Source organism: Pyxicephalus adspersus, chromosome 3 (genome assembly GCF_032062135.1).
Source record: "Pyxicephalus adspersus chromosome 3, UCB_Pads_2.0, whole genome shotgun sequence".
NCBI lineage: Eukaryota > Metazoa > Chordata > Amphibia > Anura > Pyxicephalidae > Pyxicephalus > Pyxicephalus adspersus.
Window position 1 is genome coordinate 30,784,896 of NC_092860.1, and position 26,883 is coordinate 30,811,778.

Sequence of the window (26,883 nt, forward strand, 5' to 3'; positions counted from 1 at the left end):
TCAAAATGGATGAACTCAAAGCAATAGACTATGACAGATTCAACAATACCTACCCCTACAACATCTCCCCCGTATCGTTGACATAATTTAGCATTTACTAAAAGCTGGTGCTTTAGGGCAAGTGGGCAGTGGTAGCAAGTCTTAGTTTGGGAAGAAGGAACACTTTGTTTAAACCCCTCCACCTCTTTATCAATGTTACCAGTGTTCCCACTGTGGCCAGACCCTCACACATATATTACATATCTATGGCATCCCCAATTTCCTCCATTTTTACACTAATTTGTCAGTTGCTAAGCAGTTGTACCAAACGCTAGCTACTGGGACAAATTCCATGACCCTAATGCTCCATGGCTTTATCAGTGACATAGATATTTGCATAATAACAGTTTGGTCAGCAATGGTTACCAGGAAGGGTCCAAAATTACACAACCATTGGAAACCCCCCTACTGTGACTCATCATGAGTGATGAGTGGAGTGGGGGGTAAGCAGATTTTATATATCCTATTCCTATATAATATAATTTTCCTACCTGGGACAGGTTGCCAAGCATTACTATACCACATTTAGAGAGTGTGATATTTAGCTGGTCTTTGGAAAATATGTTGATTACTGTAACATAATCTGGTATTTTGTAATTCTCCTCTTCTCCATCGGTTTCAGTCTGTTTCCTTAACTTCTTTTTCATCTAAAATAAAAGACACACGTTAAATGTATTTTCCTAAAGGCATTTTTTAAAATAAAATTCACATCTAATCATTTTTCGCAATACACTACATTATCCAAATATACTGTGTAGACACTAATGGCATGGTGAAGACAGACCATCAAAACACCATTCTGGTATACAATATTTTTTTTCAGAATGGAGGGAGTCTGGTTAGTTAAAAAGATTATTCCAATCCCTTCAACAAATATATGAGATTCTTATAACAGAATTTTACCTACCTCAGAATATGACATTGCTTAACTGCATACCCAATGCATTCTAGACTTTCTATTGAAAGTTCTATATCTTCTTTAACAACCCCCATTTCAGGAAATGGGAATCACAATGTTTTATACCATTTAAACCAAAAAGCGGTTTTCAGCAAAACTCAACCCATAATAAAATGAGAACAAGGTCTGGAAGTCACTATACTTCCCCTCTAAATGGTCATTACCCCTAACTATTACATATAAAAATACTAGATGTGTGGACCATTGGGATTATTACCTTAGACTAATTAACCAATGGTACCTAACACCAATTAAAATGTCACATATTTCTGAACAACGCTTGAAGGAATGCTGGAGTGTTTGCAGAAGTGTAGGTATAATTCAACATTTAGTTCGATACTGCAAATCCATCTGTTCTTTTTGGAATCGTGTTTTTATAATGCTGTCAGACATTGTTATAAATGTTAGTATGTTGTATTTTCATTTTCCTTCCCTAGCACACCGTTTCTTCCCTTCCTAATCCTTTTCTTTATATAATCTATGGTATAGATAAGATAGATCTTTTGTAAAATGGATCTGATATATATTTTGGCAACTGTTTTTGTAAATGACGATATTATCATTAACCTTCTAATAAAGAAATATTGAAAAATTTTCTGTGAGGTGTAAAACGTCATCTGTGTCCTTATAAAGGAGATTTCTCCATCTGTTCTTCTTGACACGGATTATCTGGACTGGAAATGGGTAAAAATTTCCCTATGGATTACAATGAGCAATAAATCCCTAGCAGGCTTTTTGTTGGAAGGAGGAAGTGCTTCATGCAGAAGGACGAGGGAATTGACAGTTTCTTAGGGATTTCCAGGCAGCAACTTTAAACATTAAAGCAGTGTTTAGTTGTAAGAACAACAATAGTAGGCACATTTGTTGACATTTGCTAGCTGTCTAGTCAACACTAAGCAAGTCATACAAATACATGTAGCTTTCTCTCCACTAACACCTACATTAGGTTTAAATCTACTATGTGTGGGCAGCGCAAACAGTACATATTTCAGAAGACTTCTGTTACCCAGACATACTGTCATGTGAATACCTTAAGTTCAAGGCTCCAGGGTCTAAAGTCATCACTTCTTTCCACTTCCAAAGGTTCAAGTAATGGCTCCCAGACACCCAACATTTCATTGAAATAATGCACCTGTAAGAAAACAAAATTAACCTGTAAAATACTGCAAAATATATATATATATATATATATATATACACACACACACACACACGTTCTGTACATGAATTAACCCTATCTGCCAAAGAAATACCAAGAATATGAAAAAACCCAATTAATTATTTATTAAAAATGAAGACTGTACCTCAAGTTCAAGCTGACAGTAAAGATTAATAAGTGTGCTCCAGTTCTTCACATTCCCCTTGAATGAAGACTTGGCTAGGAGCATGGGCAGGGTCCTGTGACCAATACCAGCTTCTAAAGTAACAATGATTGATTCAATGCTGAGGTTTAAGGTCTCTCCTGTTGGGACCAACGCATTTGCTTCCCCAGATTTCTTATTATTCTCTGTCTGTTCTTCCAGAAACCACATTTTTAAATCTTCCACATTTTTTTTCTTCCACAGGTCTGCTGGAACAGGACTAGTTGCTTCACTTATTGATTCCTTACTAGGAGATGAAAGGGCTGAAGTGATCGTGATAACGGTGTTTATAATGACTGGAGAAACCTGTAAAATGTAAGTTGTATATGCAGATGTAAGAAACATACCACACAAAAATAAAAAAATTCACCAATACAAAAATAATATCATACAGGCAGAATAATATATGCTGTACAGGATCTGCCAAGCACAGTAATCATGTCTCCTTGGGGACATGCTTTAATCCTGGGCCATCTGCAGGACAGGCTGCAGTGTAAGTAGGTTATTGGGAGTCACTACTGTAGTACTGTAAGAGTATGCAGAACACATGGATTAAGACTATGAAGGCAGGTGAACAGAGGCCATATACTGTCAGGGTAAATGGATTGTTCATACAGGGTCCAATAAGTTTTGAGACCAATGCAGCACAGTGACCTAACAAAACCAATATATACAAACACAGCAGCCTGCTCTTCTGTCCTGCAGAACTCTGCACTCCCTACACCCAATTAGTTTCATGTACACATATTGCCTGCTATGTGACCTATGTTAGGTACACTACTGTCCATATGTATTTAAGCTATCCTCCAGGCATGAGATGAGAAGGACCAACTAACTGAAGCGAATCAATGTTAAAGAGAGAAACTGTACAACTGTGCAAGACTGGGGCTTTGCTTTAAGGCTGCTTATAAAGCACATAAATATGTAGCAATTACAGTGCAGCTACAAAAAGACTACATGTCTTTCCAAAAAAATAAAATAGAGTATTGCTATTTAAAACTTAAAAAAGCACTTTCCATTATTAATTAATCAGAACAGACAAAATCTATTACTATTTTCTGGCACTTACAATTTTATAACTGCATTTTCTAAAAAAGGTTTTACTTTAATGACTATTTGTTAATTCCCAGTAAATCTCATGACAGTTTTTTTTTTATTGCTAGATGGGAAGCAATATCCCAGATCATTTTTCTGATGGAATGTCCTGCATTAATATTCGCCATGTGATATAGCCAAGTTCATCTAAAACATTAATTTATCATAGGCCTATACTTTACATCAAAGAATTCCTAATCGAAAATCTTACCTTTAACATGAGTGATTTTATGGACAGTTCAATCTTCTGTGGCTCACCAGTAAGCTGATTACTTTGGAAAAAGAGATCACACGGCTGCAATACCTGTGAGAAACAATATGAAAATGTACCATCTGCACGCACTTGTATTGCACTACTTTCCACATTAAAAGCTTTTATGGTAGAGCAAGTTAAGGGAAGTTTTTTTTACACTCTATATATACAGCTGGAAATCACATACCAATATTAAAAGTTTTATAATATATATTTATAACAAAAAAAGTATTGGTAAACTAGTTCTAGAGAAATGCAAGAATCAGGTTTACTGCTACTAATTACAGAACTACAGTTGGCATATCAATTCCATCTCTGTGCAAATGGACTGAAAGAACTGACCAGTGGTGTTTCAAATATACGTTTACTGAAATAGTTTCATGCACGCATTCCTTGCTCTTCCTACTGGAATGCAGTGGTCATAGATGGGGAATGTAGTTTACCACTGTGTATGACATAATGTTCATAATGTTACACTACTCTACCACTATGGGGAAAATTGTCACTAATGGAGCCTGCAGGGTCATGCAGATTTTATCTGCTTTATTATGATGTTTTAGGTTTGAGTTCAGAAATACTTAATTGTGGTAATGACGTGCAATCACAGGTTAATCACGCAAAGCCTTGATCTACTACACAAAAAAAGATTCTACTAATTAACTTTTCTCTCTTTTTGTTAGATTGCAATGGAAAAAAGAAAATGGAATGACCTGTCAATGTGGGAGGCATTCTTCCAACTGACCACCACACTAATTTATTATTTGATGTGGACATGCTTGTGGATATAGTAATTATATATTGTAATTCTAGCAGGGGTTCCCTGAAGACATGGAATTATTTGAAGGGGTTCCCTTAAGTTAGAAAAGATGAGAAACACGGGTGTAAACGGTAATATAAAAATATGCTAGCATAAAGCTAGGATTACATGTTTAGAAATTAGCGTGAAGGTGATGACTGAGATCAAGAATATTTAATATTGCACTACACTTACATATGTAGTATTTTTCACTCATACAGAAAGATCAAACACAATCTAGAGCAATTAGAATAGAGTTGCTGATCCACTATCCACTGATCCACTATCCCTAAAAAGAAGTTGGCTGCAGAGGACAGGAGTGGAAGCAGCAGAATGAAGAATGATATCTCAGGCTTCCTGCTTCCACTCTAGTCCCGTGCAGCCAACTTCTTTCTGAGGATAGTGGAACAGACCTCTATTCCAGATGCTCAAGAATATGTTTGCTCTTGCTGTATGAGTGAGAAAACTAACATATGTAAGTGTAGTGTAATAATAAATAAAGATAATCTGCATGGAATTGGCTGGATGGGGGGAAGTATAATTAATAAATGCTTATTACCTGAAAAGGTAAGTGAAGTTTATCAAATAGAGGAATGCCTAAATACTAGATGCTAGATAATAGAAATATAGGAATTTAGCAGCAAACTTAAAGAGGGGTAAAGTAGAATCAAAGTGCCTGATTGTAGATCAGAAAGGAGAGTATTACAATATTAGATATGGTGTGATGGTTAATCATGCATTAGTATTTCATTTGTTTAGGCATAAAGAAGAGACACAGATTGAGTAGTTTTTTAAATGGATGTGACAAGAAGTGGTTGGTGAGTGAATCATTTAAAAAGGTTGATTAGAACTGTAAATTATTAAAAGGGTTTTATTAGAGTGGAATTAAGGCCTCCTTGAAAAGCTTTGGTTACTAGGGTATTGCCAAAATTTATTTTTCTTTCAGGAAAGAAAGTCAAGATAAGGTAAAAGTTATTTTTCATAATAATTTTAGGCATGTGGACCATCCTTCCCGTGTGCTTCCATGCATAAAGGTGGAATAAACCAACTTCTATCTCATTCTGAATGAATCTACCAAAATGATTCCTTTTCAATCAGGACACAACATTAGTACACATATGCCATAAACCTCATCTCACCGTAGTGATCTTCCCCATTCTCTTTTCTGGCAGGAAGGGACAGGCCTTCATGTGAAGATTCCTTACTGCAGCTGACATGTGCTGCTGTTCAGGGCCGTTTTTAATTGACAGCTCACACTGCATTGTAAGTACTAATGCCGGGGCATCTGCTCTTGACAAATCAGCCACAAAGACAAACTCCGGATTTTTAACAACTACATTCATTTCCATTCTAGAAACTTGTTGTGCAGGAGCTGAAAGTACAAACAACCAGATATTCACTTAAAACTATTGAATTTGCAATTGTAATCTTAAGTTTGGTAAACGGAATAAATTTATACTAAACCTGCTTCTTTAATATCTGATGATATCTGCTTGCTACTCTTCAGTGCAGCAGAACTTTGCTCATAAGCTTTAAGAAATATTTCTGCCACAGTGAGCAGAAACTCAATGCTGGCACATAGATAAACATCATAGACAGCCACATCCATGGCTGTGCCTTCTCTGCCTTGTTTATAGGAGACATCTATCATGACACTTTTCTCCTGTCCACGTTTCATTTCCAGCATTCTAAAAAAGATGCACATATCAATGTTTAAACCAATTTACATATCAATCAATATAGAAATGCAGCATATACTGTTATCACACATTTTATGTTTTTTTTTAAAAGTACAGCTCCTAGTTTTTACTGAACAATTGGATACCACACAAAAAAACTAATACATGACGGCAATTTTACCTTAACTATCCCTAATACCAAGGACAGTTTGTGTCTTTGTGAGCAAAGCAATCATTCTCAAAAAGCTAAGCTAATTTTTTTCCATGAAATCTGCTACAAAAAGTCCTTTGGAAGTTTGATTCTCACATAAATGCATGACAAAAAAAACTGCTTACACAATATTGATTTTTAAGGTGATTGCAGATAGATGCAACTGAGCCAGTAGTTTCAGATCTCAGCCCTTTCAAAGTAACCTCCAATAGTAAGGCCAGTGTGACACCAAGGCAAGACTGGAGGTGGAAGGGAGATATATTTGCCCAAGATTCCTCTTTTATGAGATATATTTGCTCAAGATTCCTCTTTTATGTGAGGTATATTTGCCCAAGATTCCTATTCTGTGTGACGTAGCAGGTGGAAGACTCTCATCCGTGAGATAATTAATGAAGAAGCACTAAGGTTGGGGATATAACATAGAGCCAGGAGCTCAGTCAGTAGCTTGGCTTGGTGAGACACAGACAGGGGTCTGTGCGAGTTCAGCTTGGCTTGGAGAGACACAGACAGGGATTTGTGTCAGGGCAGCTCTATTTGGAGAGACACAGCCAGGTGGACTGTGTGAGAGAGCTCTGTTTGGAGACACAGCCAAGTGGACTGTGTGAGTGAGCTCTACTGGAGACACAAACAGTCGGTCTGTGAGGGAGCTCGGCTGAGAGACTCAGAAAGTCAGTCTGGGTAAGTGAGCTGAAAAGGGAGTAGAAGGTGGCTGAAAGCTTGGTTTTGAGCTGACAGGGAGAAGCCCTCCAGCTGATAGACAGGGATGTCTGATGTATAGTAAGTGCCAGACAGGCAAGGTTTTCTTTTGCTGTTTTGGTATTTTGTCTGCAACCTTCAATAAACCTGGCTGCAATCCAGCTTAAAGCTGATACCTTAGTGTGTGATCTGAGTTGGATGAACCAGACAAGTCTACTTAGACCCTAGCAACGGCGATCCTGAGCGTAAACCCTCACACCAGGTACACATGTGCAATAATTGTCGTTGGAATGGATCTTTCATGATCCTTTCCAATGACAAAAGACTGCACAATGCATGAACAAGCGCTGTACATACAGCACCATTCTGCTCCATGGAGAGGGGAGAGGGAGACTGACCCCGCTGCGCTCCCTCACCTTTACTTTTATTACGATCGTTCGTCGTCCGTGGATCTGCCAGGACCGTCGTCGGAACGACGGACAACGAGCGCTGTACATGCGCCAGATTCTAGGCCGATATCAGCCCTGAGGTGATTATACGACAAAAATCATCTGACGTGTGTACAGCTGGGATGAAGCACAAACACAAACAAAGCCTGTAACCTGTTGCTCAGATACATTAGAACATATATGTAAACAAAAATTATGAGATCTCACACAGCATAACTCGCATACAATAAAATTAATAAAAAGTAAAATAAAGCTGCCCCTTTATGTACGTTGTACTGGTATACATAGCAAAAAAGATCAGAATCTCAATTTTCAGAACCTTATCATTTTCATTTTATCACTTAAATATTGTTGGCCCATCTATAGGATCATGACTGGCAAGTGAAATTCTATATAAAAATATTTTTTATGAACTCCATGTAGCCTATGTAAGAACAAAGGTTACGGTGGAATAAGGAATATCAAGACAAATACCAAACAACTTTGAACATTAGCATCACTAGTATAATTGTAGCACTGTACCGTGGAGTTGCTTTCTGGATGGCTTGTCTTGTGTCATCTAACATACAATTTTTGAGTTTAACAGCAGCACTCATTGACCCATCAGATGACATTTTCACTGCTGCTGAAATCAAACCCAGTGTGAACTCTGCAAGTTTTAGTGATTTGTCCCTTTCAATTGACTTCATCTATTATTCAAAATAAAAAAAAAAATTATAATTTGCTAATAGATTGTGCCATTAATGAATGCTTACAAAATCTGCCAAAAAAAACATTACCAGAGGGGAATTTGGACTGGAGCTTAATAAATTCAAGGAGAGCGAGTCAAACTGAAAATCGACCTTCAGTGTTGTCCGAACTTTAGTAGGTGTGTAGGTTTCAACTACAGCTGCTGTCACTACAGTTGTGCCTATAGGGCAAGACAAAACAGTAAATTATACCATATTCAATGACTAGTAGATGTTTTTTCAAAGCATAAAAGAAAAAAAAAGGTAATAAAAATTGCACATTCTATTCAAAGCTAAAAACAATTATTAGGTAAATTAAAGGATTGTTTAAAATTTGTTTTATTTATTCTCAATGATCCCAACAAGATTCTAAGATTGAGGTTTTAGTTCATTTCTAACAGGGTAAGAACACTTTCTGTCTTTACATAAGCGGTCTGAAAGGCTACCAAATTTCTGGTACAAAAAATTGGAATTGGGGAAAAAAGCTCTAAAGGTATTAATGTCTTTGTTGTGAACTTTGAACATGGTTTTCATTACAATACTTATAAATACAAAGGTGCTTGACTAAAAGAGCTTGTACAGCCTGTTTATCATATAAAATAGATTATCATGAAGAGCCTGGACACAGATTTACCAACCACCCAACCAAAAAAACAAAAACAAAGGGTTTCTTTTTAAGAACCTAGCTTACAGAAGCTGGTATACAGAGTATATATGATTTAGTGCTAATGGTAACCTGATTCTGTTTCATGCCCTGAACCTTTTCATTATGTAGATTGACAAATGATGTAGATTGACAGAAACTGAGTTAAAGGAACCCCTGTATTAGATGTGCATGATGGGAGTATTTATCAGAACAGCAAAGACAGTAGAGAGAGTTTAGTACAAATTTTGTCTGGGAAATTAGATATTTAAAAAAAAAAATCTGGTATATACAAGCTATGTCTCTAGAAATTGTATACAGTAGTAAGGATGTGTATTGATAGTAAGTGGAAGATAAGAGTAGAATAGACAAGAAACTCATAAATGTACCTGAAGATATTGGAGATGTGTTGTTCCCACCACTGCTAGATCCATTAGCATTATTTTTCTCTGGGTCAGCTTTTTCTGATGTTTCTCCCAAATTCTCATTCAGTGTCCTAAGAATAACAGTCAAATCCTCTTGTCCTAGAATGAGCTGAAGGTTAACAAAAAAAAACTTTTAATATCTATCTTCTTAATTTTTTTATGCATTTACATAGAGCTACTACAATCCAACGCCCCTACGGTAGTCATATGTCATTAACATAGTCTAAAGCCAGTTTGAGGAGAAGCAATTTAACCTACTAGTATGTTTTTGGGATGTGGGAGGAAACCCACAGAAACCCACAAGTTCCCACAGAAAACCCATGTAAACATGTGGAGAATTTATAAACACCATGCAGATAATTTCTGGACTGAGATTTAACACATAATAGAAATTACCCAATTCCCCGGATATTTTCTCATTGGAGGTTTCCATAGATAGCCACACTCAGGGATCTTGTCAAGCCAAATTCCCCCCCAAGTACGGCCTTGCACCTACCACTTCACATTGCTGTTGTACGTACTGAGGGAAAAGCTAACCCTTATTGTTATTTAGATTTTTGGTATACTATGCCATGTCTATGGCTCCCTGGCTATCTTATACAGTTAGTTTTTTAAGTTGTTGTTACTTTGCACCTTGTATGAACCCATTTACATGTTTGTAAATTGTTTGTATTTCTTTACTTGTTTCCTTGTGTATATGTATACTCATATGTTTGTTTAATAAAAAAAAACTATTTCAAAGGAAATCACCCAATTCGGGAACATATATTTAGCTCTAATTTATTGAAAACACCAAACTATCATCATACAGTGTATTGCTGGTGCACAGATATCAATTTGCTTACAAACTATATTACTATATGACATAACAAGTTATTGTAATTCTGCCAATAATGTTTGTATGCATTAATTGCAAGTCACAAATATAGTCATGTGAAAAAGTGCACCTTATTGTTGACTTTTTCAACATATTTGAACAGGCAAACAGATAAAGGAGATATAGTTAAACATATGGAACTCAAACCTGACATGGTGTATTCATAGTGTCATGTGGATAAAAGGAGTATACCAGTACGTTTGCTCGGCTACAGTAACAGTAGACTTCAACACAAAAGTAGCATTTTGGGAGAACTATCTCATACCAGTTATGGTTTGGGATTGTTCTGCTGTTTCGGGGACTTGGCGAATATGGGACTATTAGGCTTAGTCTACACAGACGTTTTCTCCAGCGTTTAACCTGCATTTTAGCCCATGTTTAAAATTCCTATGCATTCCAATGGGCTAATCTACACCTGGACGTTCCCTTGAGGCACATTCATGAGCGTTATCTATATCACTGATTGTAACGTTTAAAAAATTAAAAGGTGTGGTTAACACAGGAAGACGCCGAAAAACACAGGTAAACGTTTCCATTGATTTCAGCGTTTGAAACGTAAACTCGGTAAAATGTGGGAAAACGCGGCATAGACATTTTCCAGCGTTTTAAAGGCAAGCTTTAAAACTCTAATAAAAGTACATATAAACGTGGTAGGAACCTTTACATGAGTTTCTAAAAACGTCCATGTAGACCCAGCCTTAGATATCTAAATAGCAATACATTCTGCATTATATCAATATGTGCTTGACATAAATGTGAGGCCATATGTCTAAAAGTTGAAGTAAAACCAGAAATGCGTAATAATCCAAAGCACACTAACAAATCCACTGAGAAATGGCACAAAATAAAGAAACGGAGGTTATGAACTGGCCTAATAAAAGCCCTGATTTAAGTCCCAATAGAATAGTGTTGTGGATTTAAAACAGGTAGTTAATGAAAGAAAACAATCTGCATCAGTGATGCCTGGATATTATTGGTTTCATTTTTATGTTTAAACTACATTAGTGATCTTCAGAAGGATAGTGGTGAATCCAGAGGAATCTCTTGTTCTATCTGGAACCAAAAAACATAAAAGACCAACAGGATAGCAATACATTTAACCAACATATTGGTATATTAAATTAGATTTAGGGGCAGGTCATTTGTAAGCTCTGTCTTTTATCCCCATACGGAGGTAAATAAAACTTACACTCATGGGTTTGAGATGTCCAATGATTTTAATATCAGGAACGTCATTGTACCAGGCGGCTGCCAAATTGCGTTCAATTGTGATGTCCATGTTTAGAGGCTGCAGAAGTTCTATTTCTGATAGCAATGAACCCTTTTCATAAACTGTTCTGTAAAAGAGAAGAAATGATGGTCAACCTAAATTAAAATATTAATTTATGCTTACATACTTGTTCTTACTTACATTCTTAGTGTAACTAATCAATGGGCCTGATATATTAAAGCTCTCCAAGTCTGGAGAAGATATCACGTGAGAACCTTGGATATCCAGCAAACCTGGAATAGATGTCTTAAAAATAATTTACTATTAGTTGGTAAATGCTTTGAGTCCTGGATCAGATCCATTTCAGGTGTCCCGAATCACACAGGTTCTCCCATCATATCCCGTCTATCTTCTCCAGTCTTGGGAGAGCTTTAATAAATCAGACCCAATGTGTTTCTTGTTTTTCTATCTGGATTTTGCCTGGCATTATCCATGGCAATCATTATAAGCCCCCACTTACAACAGTAGGAACTGTACATAGTGCACCATTAACAAAACAACGGTTTATACCAGACAAACACTTTAATTAGGTACTTAAATAAGACATATTTAGCTACTAACAATGTTTATCTGTTAGCAAAGCTTTATATCTATGTCTATGTGCCATATGCATCAACTTTGTTAAGCACACAGTTTTGTTGCCTACCTATATAACTTCAGGTTACTCAGTTTGACTGTCATACAGTCCATCACCGGAGGAAGATTACTTCGAATTTTGGGTGCTACCAAGGAGAATTTGTTCTTAATTGTGATGAGACCTAAATCTGCCACCAAAACATCTGTGGATGTAGAAGACTGTGGTACAATCACTACAGGGGCTTTAATGTTAATATCCAAAGAAAGTCGAAAACTCTGCTGAGCCAACTCTTTCACACCACTTGCAGCTTTTTCTGCAGCATGTACCGTTGCGTCTGTTAATGCCTCCTTAGCTGCTTGAAAGTTATTCACAAAAGCCTAGAAGTAAATAAAAAAAATTAGAATGGCTCCATTCCATATTTGAAAAATGCATTGCAAACAGCTTAATGAAATCTGTCCAGGCTATCTACCGTGCTGTAGTTGGGAGTATGGTTGGGTTTAAAGCAGACACAGACTAGATAGAGGTACTTAAGTTAATGAGACCCTGTTGTCACACTGTGGTTTAAAAAAAACCTTGCAGCAAAACTTGCATGTTTCTACACTCTTTTTTAAAGATTTTGGGGTTTTTCATTGTGACTCATATAATTTTTGCAGAAATCTGACTGCTTTCTGAAAGTGTTAATTCCTTCCTATGACAAGCCCTGCTTTTGCCCCCACCCCTGCTGCTATGTGGGAAGACTGCAGAAGCCTTTTACATCCACGTTAGCAAAATAGGATTTCACACAAGTTTATCTCTGCGCCCATAAAGTAAAGGAAAATGCAGGGACCAGAGTGGTGGTGATGCACTAAAGGTGAGAATCTTTCAGAAAATCTTGCTAAAAATCATTACTTTACCGCAGTTTCTCTAAGCAGAGTGGCATACATCACAGTATAAAGAGACAAGAAGTTTGGTGTATTTGCACGCTTTAACTGTATCTGCTTACTTTTCACAAAAGAAACACTAAAAACTATTTTAATGTATCAAGCATAAAAAGGTCCCAATAAAATCTGCATATGATATCTGTACTCTAGAAAAGATAATCAATCATCTGCACATGATAATACAAAACTCTTTATTAATAAGTAGAATTCTCACTACATCGCAACATTTCTGGAACAGCTTTGTCAATTAGAAGATTGTCTAAAAGTTAAAAATAAATACTTACCAATATCGCTGAAATAAATTTGTTGACAAAGATGACTTGTATGCATCCAACTGTTAAAGTGATGGCACTATCCACTACGTTCATATTGGTGTAGGCATCACCTTCAGTGGCATCAACAAAAGAAACCATCTTAAAACTGAAAACTTCTTTTCCAATGATGTATACAGCCTATATCAGTGACAACAAAAAGAATTAAGAATATTATAATGCAACATATGACCACATTTTTGGTATGTAAAACATATGCAAGTTCAGGCAGAGTACATAACATTACACTCCATACAGTTTACATTTCACTGTACGCAATAAAAAATAGTTTATTTGTCATTAGAGTCAAATTCAGTTTACAAATATAGATAGGAGGGTTTAGAAGTTTATAAATTGGTAGGATACAGAACCGTGTATATGCTCTACCCCTCTGGTTTGCACAGTTCTTAGAGATTCCAGTTCATGCCAGAGCAGTAAGCATACAGAATAGTAGGTGTATGTTGTATACCTAATTATTTACTACTACATAAAATCCTACAATATTTACTGGGGGGCATACTAGCATTGTGACGTATGTAGGAACAGTGGGAAAAGAAAGCAACAGCTTCAGTCAACCCATTTTTACAGTGCAGTGACAAAGGTAACTAATAAAGCGTACCTAAACTCAGAACTTTAACTTTACATAAAAGGGTAGACAACCCCTTTATGTAAAGTAAAAATTCTGTTTGTTTTTTTTTGTTTTTTTGCAACTAATTCTAGCCTAGGCGATCGAGAATGAATGGGAGGGCAGAGCCTACCAGGATACCTATGTCACACATCCCAGGAGGCTCTTAGGTGCTTCTTCTGCACATGCCCAAGCATCTCAGGCATGTGCAGAAGGAGCCCTTTCGTCAAAAGGGAAAAAATTCCTGATCTCATGCATGCGCAATGAGATCGGCAAGTTTTATCCCATCTACCGTACCCGATGTTGAGCCTGGGTCGGGTGACGTAGGAAGATAAATCCTGAAGAAGATGAGAAGATGGCGGCACCCCGGGCACCGGCCCAAAGACAGATGCCGGGACGAAGCAGGACCTGATGGAAGACACCTCCGGACTTATTGATTGCTCTGCGGAAATGAAGGTAAGTGGATTTTTTTGGGTGACTTTTCAGTTTGGTTCCTCTTTAAACAAAATTAGCAGTTGATTATGATGAACAAAAGATGCCTAACCCGTGAAGTCAGTAGCCCCTATAGTGGAACACGTTTTCCAGTAAATGATAAGTGTAACAACATTAGAAGGCAAAGTATTGCTCAATTAATGACTTACCTGCTTAAAGACAAAAAAACAAAACAAAATATATTCACCTTTTTATATAGGGCACCACTGTCAGAATCTAAGATTGCAATGTTTTTCAATTTTGCAAGAACTTCCATTGATTTCTTCTTCATTGTCACTTGAGCATCAAGTCCTAAATTCAGAATATGACAGTTTTAAGTGCAATTTAAACATTTTTGTAACAAATTTAGGTGACTTCTTATGAAAGACAAATAATGGGTTTGATCAACAAACAAATCAATTATTCCATGAATACTTTCTGCAAAAAAAAAATTCTAAAATAAAAGCAAACTATACATGGGGGTCTATTTATAAAAAAAATTGAATCTGACATATCCTGAAATGTGTTTCAATGGCAGCAATTGATTCTCCACCCAGGAATATTTCAGCGAATGTCCGATTCACTGCTTGATAAATCACAGAAAACTATTGAATAAATTGAAAAAAATTACAAGGAAAACATGAAGTTGTAGAATTTGTATTTTTAACATTCCCTGCACAAGAAATCTACTTCTAGAAAAGAAGGCAATCTTCAGAAAGAAACACAAGTTGTTATATCAGTTGGCTTGACCAGTAAAGGGTTTCCTATACATACCGCAGTCGTTAAAATAAAATGTAAACTAAGAAACTAAAATCTTTCAGATCTACAATTTAATTAATACTGGCTTGAGCATGTTTTAGTCTCTATAACCCCACTGGAAGTTCAAGCAGCAAAAAAAGCAAAGGGGAGAGTGTGTTAGGGAGAGAAAAAAAAGCTTCTTTATTTTATATATGATGTAATGTGGCAATACAGCGCCAGCATCAAAGACCCAGAAAAAATTGAACCTCATATATTTAATTATGGAATATTTTAATGATTGACAATAGCAATATTTTGTTAATCCTTATGATAATTAATAATAGATTCCACCTATTTACAAATGTTCCATTTTCAGCCAGTGTGTTAGCATATTCATAGTCATTATTTTCTGAAAAAATAACCACCTCTTACAAATAACTATAATTACAAAAATTTGGCTGTAAAACTGGAAGACCTGAAAAACAGAGCACACATGAAGCTAGCTTACACACCCTGATGTCATACTCCATTTCACAACTGTTTTAAAAGAAAGAAATCAGACATATCACTTAAAAAAGGTAAATAATTTGACTGTGATGCCTTTAGCCACAAGCACACATTCCATATGAGCATCCACCATATCCTTGGGTAAACTTTTTAATTGGCTCCAGAACCCCAACTTGACAGCTATGCTAAGAAAGAGGAAGGAAAGCACAGACAGGCCTGATGAGACATGTAATTTCTCTTTAGGCCAAACGGAACCAAGAAATGAATGTGTCATTCCACCTGTTCCTCTCATCTTGATTCAACGTCACCAGGTTGGCCAGTCATAGACCCAGTAAGGCATTTGGTTCATTCTAATTCTATGCTACCAAAGTGCCCCAACAAACCCTAATTGAACTAAAGGTCTTACATTCAGGCACTACCCACCTGAACCAATATAAAGGCCTAACTGCTAAAATTGAAGTCAATAATCAGGTGGCTATATGTAATGTGAGGTAATGTAAAGTTACAGGGAGGAGAGAACAGCAAGTTGAGACATATCCTTAAAACATTTGGAGCACATGCTCTTTATAAGACCATATTAGCCATTGGGGAACACTCCTGCTTCCTGGTTGAACTTGTGTGCTGTGCCCCTGTTCTGAGGATCCTGAAAGGCCACAGGAAGTTATATGCAGAGCTCAATACCATAACATTAAGGAGCCATCGTGAGGGCGGCTTGGGGGAAAGGCTCAGTTAAATACAATTTGAGTCCAAGTTAATCTCTTTGATATTTCACGCAAAACTCTCCAGATGAGGCATCATTTGAAGCCATTTCTGGACAAAGTAAACAAGACAGGCACTGCATTACACTGGAGATTCTCAGATTGTCCTTTTTTTTTTAGTTTGATTGAACATGAATCAGGGACTACTTGCAATGACCCTTAGATGACTGGGACTCCCTTCTGCATCTGCTACGCTTTGGGATTACTTCCTGTAACTCAAAGATAACAGCAATTTGGGGCATCAAATTGATAAGTACATACATCCTGTACTGGTCTATTTGATGTTCTTTTCGCACTTTAAATAAAGTTATAATATAAATGTACATGCTACTTCACCTTCAATGCTTATTTCTGAGATTTTACACTTCTGTTCACGAATAAAAACCCGAAGACAGGACAACTCAGCACATACGTAAAGATTAATAACATCATCATATTTTGATTTCTTCAGGGCTGGAAAAAGATAAAGCATAAATTAGGTACCATACAGTTTGGACAGTTTTTAGAGTAATATAAACCTGAGGTATACAAAACCTACTCTTCAGCTAAAACTTCAGGTTTGCATGGCTAGTAGCAAGCTATATCATAAGCTGTCATTTAATATCTTAAAAAAACACTAGAATCAAAATATCCTCATTATAATCATGGCCGTAACAAGGTTAAACAACGGTTTTCCACAGTTTGGAATAAATACATGAAGAATCTAAATTTGTGAGCCATGAAGATGTGAAAAGAGACACACGCTACTGTAAAAAACATGAAATATGTAGGTTTTAATAATGTAAAAAATAAAAATAAAGGACATCCGACATACAGACGCCTCCTGGATACAAACGGAGCTTTCCTGCTTGTTCTCGTTTGCATTCTCAGACAAAACATCCATTGGACAGGTTAGAAAACACTATTGCTATAGGAGGAATCATCTTTGCTGAAACCTTTGTGCTGATCTGCTTGGACACACTAAGGCAGTTAATTCAGTCCTGCATTTCTATTTACAAGCACCCTTGTTAAAAGTATCTTACAAATTTTCTTTTTTTGATCTTCCTTTTTATCTTCCTCTGTATCTTGAGAAAACTGTTCCACTTGTTCCTTGTTTTCAGATTGTGGCAACAGGTTAGTGAGGAAGCTCATTGTACTTAGCAGGGCTTCAGTATGGAGATGAACATCCAAGGATGAAAAGTTCACCTATTTGGCAAGAAAACAGATAAGTGGGTTCCATATAAAATGTTTTTGACAGTAATTTATTTTTTAAATATTTTACAGCTACAAGTACATATTTAGACAGATTTACAGGTAATTCACAGACAAGAGAAAAAAACGGATCAGTGAGCATTAGAGAAAAAGGGTAATATTTATTTTCCTCCAATCCTACATCTAGTATCTCTGGCCATTTTGAGACAGACATAAGAACTGGTAATCTTGGAAAAAGGAAGCAGCAGTGCCAGCTTCAAAAAATTGCTCCATGTAATTGCCATACCAAAGTAAGACTTTGAAGGCCTCAATAAACAATGTTGTTAATGTAACAGGTAAAGTAGACTTTTGATGATATGTAGGAAAGTTGAAAGGCCAGTAACTTGTGGAAGGTGTCATACAAAATGTCCTTTATCAGGAAGTTTCTGGATATGGTTCTAAAGCTATATTGTAAACTAATAGACAGATACAAATATGCAAAATGATATCTTGTTTTTAGGAACATGTTGCAAAAGCTTTCTAATAAAATCGTTTGGGCAGTATCTACAGATGCTTCAGGTTTGGTTTGTTTCACTGCAATTTTAACACAACATACTGATTTGCCCTGTGTCACATCTGCATGAGCCAGTCTTGCCTTATGTATTAATGGGATTGAAGCAAAGCAAAAGTGAACCATCTATATTTTCCTCATTATGTAGACTAAAGCTTGCTGATAACCAGTGAAGACTAGGCCTTAAAGCGAAACTAACCTCTAGAAATAAAAACAAAAAAATGTGACCAGTCCCTTTATTGCAGTAGAAACAAGCTCAGCTTTTTTTTTTCCCATTGAAAGACTGCAATTAAGCTGGTAAGTATGTTTTATTGCAGAAGGGACGTTGTCTGTCCCTTTCTGCAATAAAGATCTGTCTGATCACAAATTTGCAAAGTGGAAGTTTAGTTAAAATGATTTTATAATCCCAAGATAGCATATAGAGTTAAATTTCAAAATTATAAAAGCACTATATTTTTTCTTTTTACATTATATAGTGCTAACCTAATTTTTACAAATGTTCTGAAGTTCTGTGTTCCGAAAATAACCCAAGGGAGGAGTTTTAAAGCCTTCATTGTATCTGCAATATACATATAATATAATTCAGGAAAATGATAAGAACAACTTTAGAGTTAAGTCAAAACAGTAACAATAGTGCCTAGGCACTTTTGCTTTTGCTCTTTTTGCTTTTACTTTAATTGAAACTTTTCAGAGGTTCTGCCTATAGAGTAGAGCCATTGTTAGAAGGAAATATTCTGGGACTTTCAGATCTGCAAACTTAGGATGTTTACTTCACGTTAGCATTCTGACAGCACACTTTGCAGTCACCTTAAATATACAATACATCTTATACATAAATCCTATATGACTTATACATAAACCTATACTCACATGATCCAAGACTACAAAACATACCTTTATCATTTGTTCAATGCTGCTATAAGTAGTTTTAAATTCTGGTCCATTTATGTCTGCCTGCATGACAAAAAAACATTAAAAAAACATTAGAAAGACCAAACAACCTATGCTACCCCATTAGGGACATAACACACTTTTAAAAATAAGTGTTGCAATAAGACGCGTGAAAAAGAGCAGATTACTGTAACACAGGTTATAAGCATGAAAAGACTGCAGTGCCAATTATTTTAATGACATCCAAAGCACTAAAGCAATGCAGCTCTAATTATATGAACTGTAGTGCAACACACAACAGTGTGTTGTCACTGTTTTACGTATGTCCTTTGGTCATTCATGTGCATTAATAACAAACAAAAAATGAATAGGCTGCCTAACACATTTCAATAAGAGAAACAATGTATTAAAGTTTGTAGGTTAATGTAAAGCACAAGGCCCATAATGTTTTATCTTATTTTAACACAATAAGTCTCAACCTTTATGTACTCCATTAATAACAGATCATCAGTGGTATTATCCAGTGTCGTGATGAGGTGAACTGGCTTTTCTTCATCATCTTTAAAATGAAAAACAAAGAAACAAAGTAAATATATTTGTCAATTTTTAAACCCAGAAATTATCAATTTTAAGTTAAACTCAATGCAACCTGGGTAAAGATAGTGAAAATAGATACACGTATATTACAAAGTACTGAAAATTCTGTTCTGACAGTTTTATGAATTTTGTGTCTACTACACTGTGCAACCAAGAAAATAATTGTACTGCTTCCTGTTGATTTACAGTTTTTTGTTTCACTCAAGTTCTTCCATAGAAGATGGACCAGCTGTATAATTATGCAAAAGAATGCCCTGGGCCCAGGAAAAGAACAAAGAGGTTACATAGGAAGCTGCAATGCTAAAGCAGGTCTGCACTGTGTCTCATGTATGAACCAAATGATCAATTGCACAAAATTACAAATTCTCATGTAGGTAAAACAGCTAAAACACATAAGAATCAACTGTGTATTTAGTTGTATGCCTGGAGGTCAGCTTTAGAAAGAAATAAACCTACCAGTGTATTGAGGACATTTTAGGGAGATTTCTTTCAAAAATGCATTTGCTGACATATCAAATGTACGAATATTGAGCTCCGTGCCCAAGCCCAAAATCTCCATTTGCAGTACAGTCTTCTCTTCATCTTCAGACAGGCTACACAATGCCAGTACCACCTATTGGTTAAAAATAAATACAGAAAATAAAACAATCTGCTGAAAATATGAACCCACATACAGGTCAACCATTATTCACTAGTTTATCAAATAAAAAAAGACATATGAATATTACTTATGAATTCAATGTTTGATATCCTTGGCAATGTATGAGGTAACATGACCCATCCTAGTCTATGCAAACCTGGTAATAGTGAAGCAGTAACAACCAGCAGTGGTAATAATAAAGGGCTATAAGGTAAGAACATTGGCTTTCAGATGGCTATCATCATCATCTAACAAATTTGTTTTACAAAATCTTACTGTCATATAGCAAAGACAAAGAAAGACACCTACAATACGCCTTATGCCAAATGTTCAAAATAAAGCAAAACCCTTATAAAAGATCTTTGATTGAGAAGGAACAAATGAATTAATCTTCCAAATGTAACACTTACAACTGGTATTTCAAATCTCATTTGAAATTCTGTCATGTTTTTCAGTGTTTCCTGCTTTACTAATTTCTTCCTCTTGCTATTGGACCTTGTCAGTGAGCCACCGGAGTCCTGGAAGAAAGGCAAGTCTTCCACAGGGCTGGTGGGAGCATCATAAAACTCATCACATTCTGACTCCAAATCTGAAAGTAAAAAAGTAAGAACTAGATCACCTGATCACAAAAAAAAACAATATGGTTTTAATTAAATTAGACAATATCACTATCAATAATGCAATAAAATTGATATAACACTGAATTGTTCTAAATATGTTTAGGGCTTTCTTGCATGTGAAAGTAAAATGTAAAAAATTAAAATATGATAAATGTAACAGACCTATTTAAGAAGGTTGTTCTAGAGCAGGGGTGCCCAAAAAGTCCATCACAATCTACCAGTCGATCGCAAAGGCAACCTGAGTCGATGGCAGAGCCCTGCTTTACCCCTCCCTGCTGTTAACCAGCAGCCGGCTGCTACGTCTATAGGGATGCTGGGATGTCTTTCTGTATAAGAAGGCTCCGTGTAACGGTGGGGAGTGGGGAGGGAGGCAGAGAGGACAGGAGGGCAGTCTGAGGTGAGGAGCACTGGTTAGCAGTTCTTATTCTTGTGCAGCACGTCATTCTCCTATGACAGGTGAACTGTAGCTTTCCTGTCACTATAGTCTTGTAGTGCAATGTCTGTCCAATGTTCTGCCCTTCAATGTCTCATTAGCTTCAGTCACTTATTTGTCATACTTGGTATATATATATACCAAGGTATATATAATGACCAAGTGAAAATGATCTATATAAATGTTTAGAATGTTTTTGTTGGTAGATCATTTTCACTTGGTTATTTAAAAAGTAGCTTGCGAGCCACAAAAGTGTGGGCACCCCTTTTCTAGGGAAATGGCTGTGTGTATGTACAGAAACTAGAATCACGTAATAATTTGACTGAGGTCCTCTAACTACTGAACTGAGTACTCATTTCAGTAAAAGCAACTTAGTTCTTTATATACGTGTTACTTTAATTAACCACACAAAACATAATAATTACTTTTTTCAGACATAAAATGACAAATTAAGAATCATATGACATAGGACATATATTTATAAAGGAGGGAATCAAACATTTCCTTAAAGACTTAAAGACAAGTGGGAAATGTCCAGGTCCATGAGTTTCAATGGCAGTAACTGATTCCCACCAGAGAATGTTTGAGGACATGTCAGATGCCCTCTTTTATAAAAAGAGCCCTTAGAGCTCCATACATTTTATACTAATTCTTCACACAGAATTTTTTTTTTTAAACCTAAAGTCATATTGAAGGTTAAATTCATCATGGATGGAAAATATTATAATTTAGATATTGATGAGCAGATTACCAGAATCAATAATGGACTGGAGATCCCTTAAAACCGGACGTCTTGATACAAGCTGCGGTGTGTTCAAAGGTGGGGACTTTTGTATCTGCAATAAAGTTTGAAAGTATAAAAAGACTAAATGCACGTTTTGTTTTTCTGCAAAATAATATATTTATTAAGATTTGTCCGGAACTAACATTGCTACATTACAGTATAACTGTTCAAATTATAACAACCAAAACATAAAAATCTATTTCAGTAACAAAATGGACTAAAATACTGCATAGAATTTTACTTTATGAATTTGTTTTAAAACAATATTTTGCCGATTTACCAACAAACTCAATGTACTAACCATCAAACTGGTACTTAGTTATTATGCATAAACAGAAGTAGATTTAAAAACATATGGTTTGTTAGCGCTATGTAAAGAAGTCCTAAAAACATATCTTATTGTACAGCGCTGCATAATATGTTGGCGCTATATAAATCCTGTTTATTAATTATAATAATATCTTAGTATAAATATTTGCTGAAATAATTAAAGAACATTTACAAGTATTTCATCCCATAGATTGATTGCTTAAATCTTACATTCTGCATTTAAGCAGAGAAATCTACAATCTTCCTGGGCACAGAAATCTTTCTATGTGCTGTCAGGAGCTGTCAGAAATCTTTTTTTTTTTTTATTTAATCTGATGAATAAATGTAGCAGTATATAAGTAATCTCCATAATAAAAATAAAAGAAATGCATAACACATGTTCATTTACTTATGCACACATTCAACATCTAATACAGATACTAACTTGAAGTTTTTGGGGAGAAGCAGATGGTGCTGGAGGACTTTCTGGTTTTGGAATGCTGTCTATCAGTTCCAGTATACCTCTAAACTTTTGGTCAGAAATACGTACAGAAAGCAAAGGCAACTCCCCAAACAGCTTAAACCTGAGAAGGGAACAATTAAACGAGAATATTAAGAATTACAAACTAAAAGAGATTTCTTTTTAAAATAGCAAAAGTATTAAGAAAATTGCTTTTTTTTTAGATTTGTATGTCAATATCTGATATAATTCCCAAAACCATGTAAATGTTACTATAAATCTATTAACCTGCCTAAGAAAGAGTACTACCATCAAAGTGCCGGTCATTAGGTTTGTTACTCAGGTACTTTTGTGTTGCTCTTTTTATCCTTGTTTAACTTTGTTAGTAAGTACTTCCATTATCTCTCATCCCGGAGATAAGACTCACTAAGCCCTATCGACTGTCCCCGTTTCGTGAGAGAGAATGTTCTTGTCAACTGTCAAGAGATGCGAAGGGGATGGGCATATCAAGCATAAAAATATTTAAATTTTTTGGACTTTTTTTCTTCTTCTTGATTCGCAACCTTTTTTTTGCTTGCTTCAAATTAACCTAATTATTGTCATATATTGTTTCATGATAAGAATAGTAAATGTTATCTCTATCTGTATATTGGGGAATGCCATAGTCATTCCCTCCTTTAAGCAAAAGTATAAGCTATTTGTTTACTGATGTCTGTATCTATGCTCTAGGGCTTGCCCTTTATTTCCTATTCCAATTCATTGTGAAAACTGAGAAATAAACAATGAAATGACTCTTCAATTCCTGTTTTCCAATTACCGATGCCACCCAGAAATTAAAATCACAATGGGGACAGGCAAATTAATAAAACAGATGCTCTAAGGCTTCCCTAAGATATCCAAAATCAAACATTTTCTGGGGTATACTTTTACTTTATTGGCTGTAGCAATTAGATCAGTAAGCCAATGAGACTATTGATTATATCCAGGTCAGACCTGTCTCATACTCTAAGAAAGAATCGTTACGTTAGCATTATAAACAAACTATACTTATAGATGTATAAATAAAAGTTTAATTACAGCTTTTTACAAGAAAAGCCTATTACAATAATAAGTGTCTAACCATACTGTAAATAGAACTGTAGCCAACTGTCCTACATTTCAGGTAGGATAGTATTGAGAAGAATTCACAGTCAAGTTATCACTGTTTCTATTTTCCCTAATGCTTCCCTAAAAATTTACTTATACAGAAGATACAAATAGCTGTAAAAAACAGACAGGTACTACTCTTTCCCCTCTTCAACCAAATCATAGAAAGTTTTGATATAGGAATGTTAATTATATTGTGACCTGTACTGACAGAGCCTGTGGGTATACATCAGATGCATGTATGTGAAAGAATACATTTTAATGTGCATACCTTGCACATCGTTCCCCATTATATCCAAGACTAAAAAAATAGTTTTGGCTGGGCATAAACTGTAAAATATATTACTTTGAAATTTTTAACCAGCTTACTTTGGCATCCTTGAATCAGTCACTACCATGGCCCGACTAAAATCAACTCTTAGATCCATTGGCTCCAAAATATGTTGAGAAGAATGTTTCTGTTTGCGAGCTTCCTTCCAGTCTTCATCTAAAGAAAACAATATTTAGCAAACGATAAGTATACTCAAATCAGTTTTCAGCAGTGGCAGTTTAGCATAGTTTTTCAAATGAATGACTTACAATGCTTGCTATACAGCAGCTGCATACTGCTGAGCTGCACATCAAAACTTTCATAGGCCCGAGACATAATATCTTCAATGCTGGTTTGGCCTGCCTTAAGCAGGGGAAGGTTTGAGCGACTTTTGCTGGTCATCTCAAAGGCAAAAAATAAACAAGTTAAGAAGAATTACAATTATTCTAATATCCTTCAAAAACTGTGAAAAGTATGAAGAATTTAGGCAACATCATGAAAAGGTCAGTCATCCTATAACAGATTTTTTAATTACACATGGGGCCTGGATAAATATACTTCTAATGTAGTAATTTTTTATAGCTAAATAGAAAAAATGTTCATTTAGGGTAGTGGAAGTTTTGTTGGATTTCATTGTTTAGTGTCATTCATTGATATGTACATCAAATGAACAGCCCTTGGTCTAACTGCTTCTACTGTGTGTACAGCTGCAGAGAGGATACATATAGAAGCAGAAACAAAGGAGAGGAACACAAATGGTTGTGCTTGATCAACTAAACCTATGGAACTGAAGACCCTGACTTAAAGCTGAGTAATGAATAATTGTGTAAATTATTTTAGTAAAGTAGAGTAATATTTGGATATCGTGGATAGCGATGAAAATCTTTACAATAGTCAGATGTTCAGAAAGTATTATGTTTAAAATTCTTTCTAAATATAGCTGTTTACTTTTGTAACGGTATTTACATTGGTAAACACAAGCCAATATTATTTTAACAAAAATATTAAGCAAGTTTATATAATAAAGTTGTAAACACTTACCAGTAAACTACCTAAATCCAAAATAAGCAAGTTAGATGTGCTCTCATAAAACCCATTCTGGGGAACCAGTATATACGAAGCCTGGAGGTTGATTTTTAAATCAAGAACTTTCTGTGTCTCTATAACGTACAGCAACCCTGGAAGTACAAACAAAGGCCATTAAAGAGCTGAAAACTATTCACAAGAGAAAATCTGCAGTAGTGTACACGTGAATGCTGTAAACCCAACCAATACATTTTTTTCTATGTACACATTTCTATGCCCTGATAGAAGTTTAGTAAGCTAATTTAAGGTTATGTTTTATCAATAATTAATAATAATTAACTTAATCATGTCAGCTATTGCTTTAGTCTGTCAGGTAAAAACTGCATTTTGTTGATATTCAGGAAGTATTAAGTCCTCCTAACCCTTCGAGTATTTATTGCTGTCCACTCTCTATTTATACTGGACCCCATGGTCAATGAGGCAAAGTATGGGGATTTCAAACATTTTGCAGATATGTCCATGGCAGGGGGTGTAGTTATATCCTCAAATGGGATCCCAGGATGGAAACAAGCTAGATCTAGTGACCAAGGGAAGATTGTCACCGCTTGCATTACTAGGACACTAGGTTTAGGCACGTTGAGGTGTTTTATGTTAAATAAAGGTTGGAGTGTCCTTTAGATGCCTGTATTTCATGGGTAGTACAAGTGAGTACAAGTTTCATGGGAGTGCAAATGAGCTAAAGAACTGCTTCAAAATGTGCATGGCCTAGATTATCCGTAAACCTGACCTCTTCAGATGATCTGGAGGTATGGGTTCCACATTATATTATTTTGTTTTTTTCCAAATCATTAGAGATTGGAACTTTAATATAGATTGTGGATACAATATGTCCTTCTGAGGAAGCCTTTGGGTGAAAGGCATTAAGAACAAATAAAATTGAATATGTAAACGTATATAATTTACAGATGATATGATATCATGAAAATTTATTATGTGCATAAGTTGAATCTATGTATAGAAGTTCAAGGTTTTATAATGTTTATTTTTAAGATTTGTGAAATAATAAAGTATGTACATTTTTATAAAACAGATGTATGTATTGATGTAGAAGCACCCAGGAGTCCCAGAAAGAAGAAATTGTATTTTGAATTGTGAATAGGGGGATGTCGTGCCAGTTAATGAAATCCCCCATTCAAAAAAATCAGGGTGTTCCACATTTTACATCTATTTTAAAGAGCTTTACAAGATATTACAAAAGATTAGGATATAAGTGGAGCCATTGGCTAGTTGTACACAATACCCAAAAATTCACTGAGAACAGGAAAAATTATTTCATGACGTGTGATGCAGCAAAGAACATCTGAAAAGAAATGTACCGCAAAAATACATAAAACAAAATGTGCTTGCCTGTTGAAGTTTTATCTCGAAACTCTTCTAATTTTGTTAAAGTGGCTGAAGTCAGTTGTTCAAGATGAACATCTTGTGGAGGCCGGAAAAAATCTGCTAAACTGTTGATTGTTCTCTAAATACGACACAATA

At 35.6% G+C, this 26,883-nt stretch overlaps 1 protein-coding gene across 1 annotated transcript in view; it reads right to left on the reverse strand.

The window, feature by feature from the left end:
- VPS13A (vacuolar protein sorting 13 homolog A) overlaps window positions 1-26,883 on the reverse strand; it is a 98,034-nt gene that overhangs the window by 36,181 nt on the left and 34,970 nt on the right. The window contains exons 19-43 of the mRNA XM_072404116.1: window positions 26,752-26,866; window positions 25,360-25,496; window positions 24,588-24,720; window positions 24,378-24,495; window positions 22,848-22,986; window positions 22,061-22,145; window positions 20,667-20,845; window positions 20,073-20,229; window positions 19,499-19,578; window positions 19,023-19,082; window positions 17,410-17,572; window positions 16,724-16,840; window positions 14,593-14,696; window positions 13,262-13,429; window positions 12,127-12,434; window positions 11,400-11,547; window positions 9,298-9,442; window positions 8,317-8,447; window positions 8,060-8,226; window positions 5,967-6,190; window positions 5,642-5,874; window positions 3,665-3,757; window positions 2,302-2,664; window positions 2,028-2,129; window positions 531-686 (exon numbers count right to left, since the gene is read on the reverse strand). Of these exons, the coding sequence (XP_072260217.1) occupies window positions 531-686; window positions 2,028-2,129; window positions 2,302-2,664; window positions 3,665-3,757; window positions 5,642-5,874; window positions 5,967-6,190; window positions 8,060-8,226; window positions 8,317-8,447; window positions 9,298-9,442; window positions 11,400-11,547; window positions 12,127-12,434; window positions 13,262-13,429; window positions 14,593-14,696; window positions 16,724-16,840; window positions 17,410-17,572; window positions 19,023-19,082; window positions 19,499-19,578; window positions 20,073-20,229; window positions 20,667-20,845; window positions 22,061-22,145; window positions 22,848-22,986; window positions 24,378-24,495; window positions 24,588-24,720; window positions 25,360-25,496; window positions 26,752-26,866 (3,825 nt within the window). The remainder of the gene's footprint in view (window positions 1-530; window positions 687-2,027; window positions 2,130-2,301; window positions 2,665-3,664; window positions 3,758-5,641; window positions 5,875-5,966; window positions 6,191-8,059; window positions 8,227-8,316; window positions 8,448-9,297; window positions 9,443-11,399; window positions 11,548-12,126; window positions 12,435-13,261; window positions 13,430-14,592; window positions 14,697-16,723; window positions 16,841-17,409; window positions 17,573-19,022; window positions 19,083-19,498; window positions 19,579-20,072; window positions 20,230-20,666; window positions 20,846-22,060; window positions 22,146-22,847; window positions 22,987-24,377; window positions 24,496-24,587; window positions 24,721-25,359; window positions 25,497-26,751; window positions 26,867-26,883) is intronic.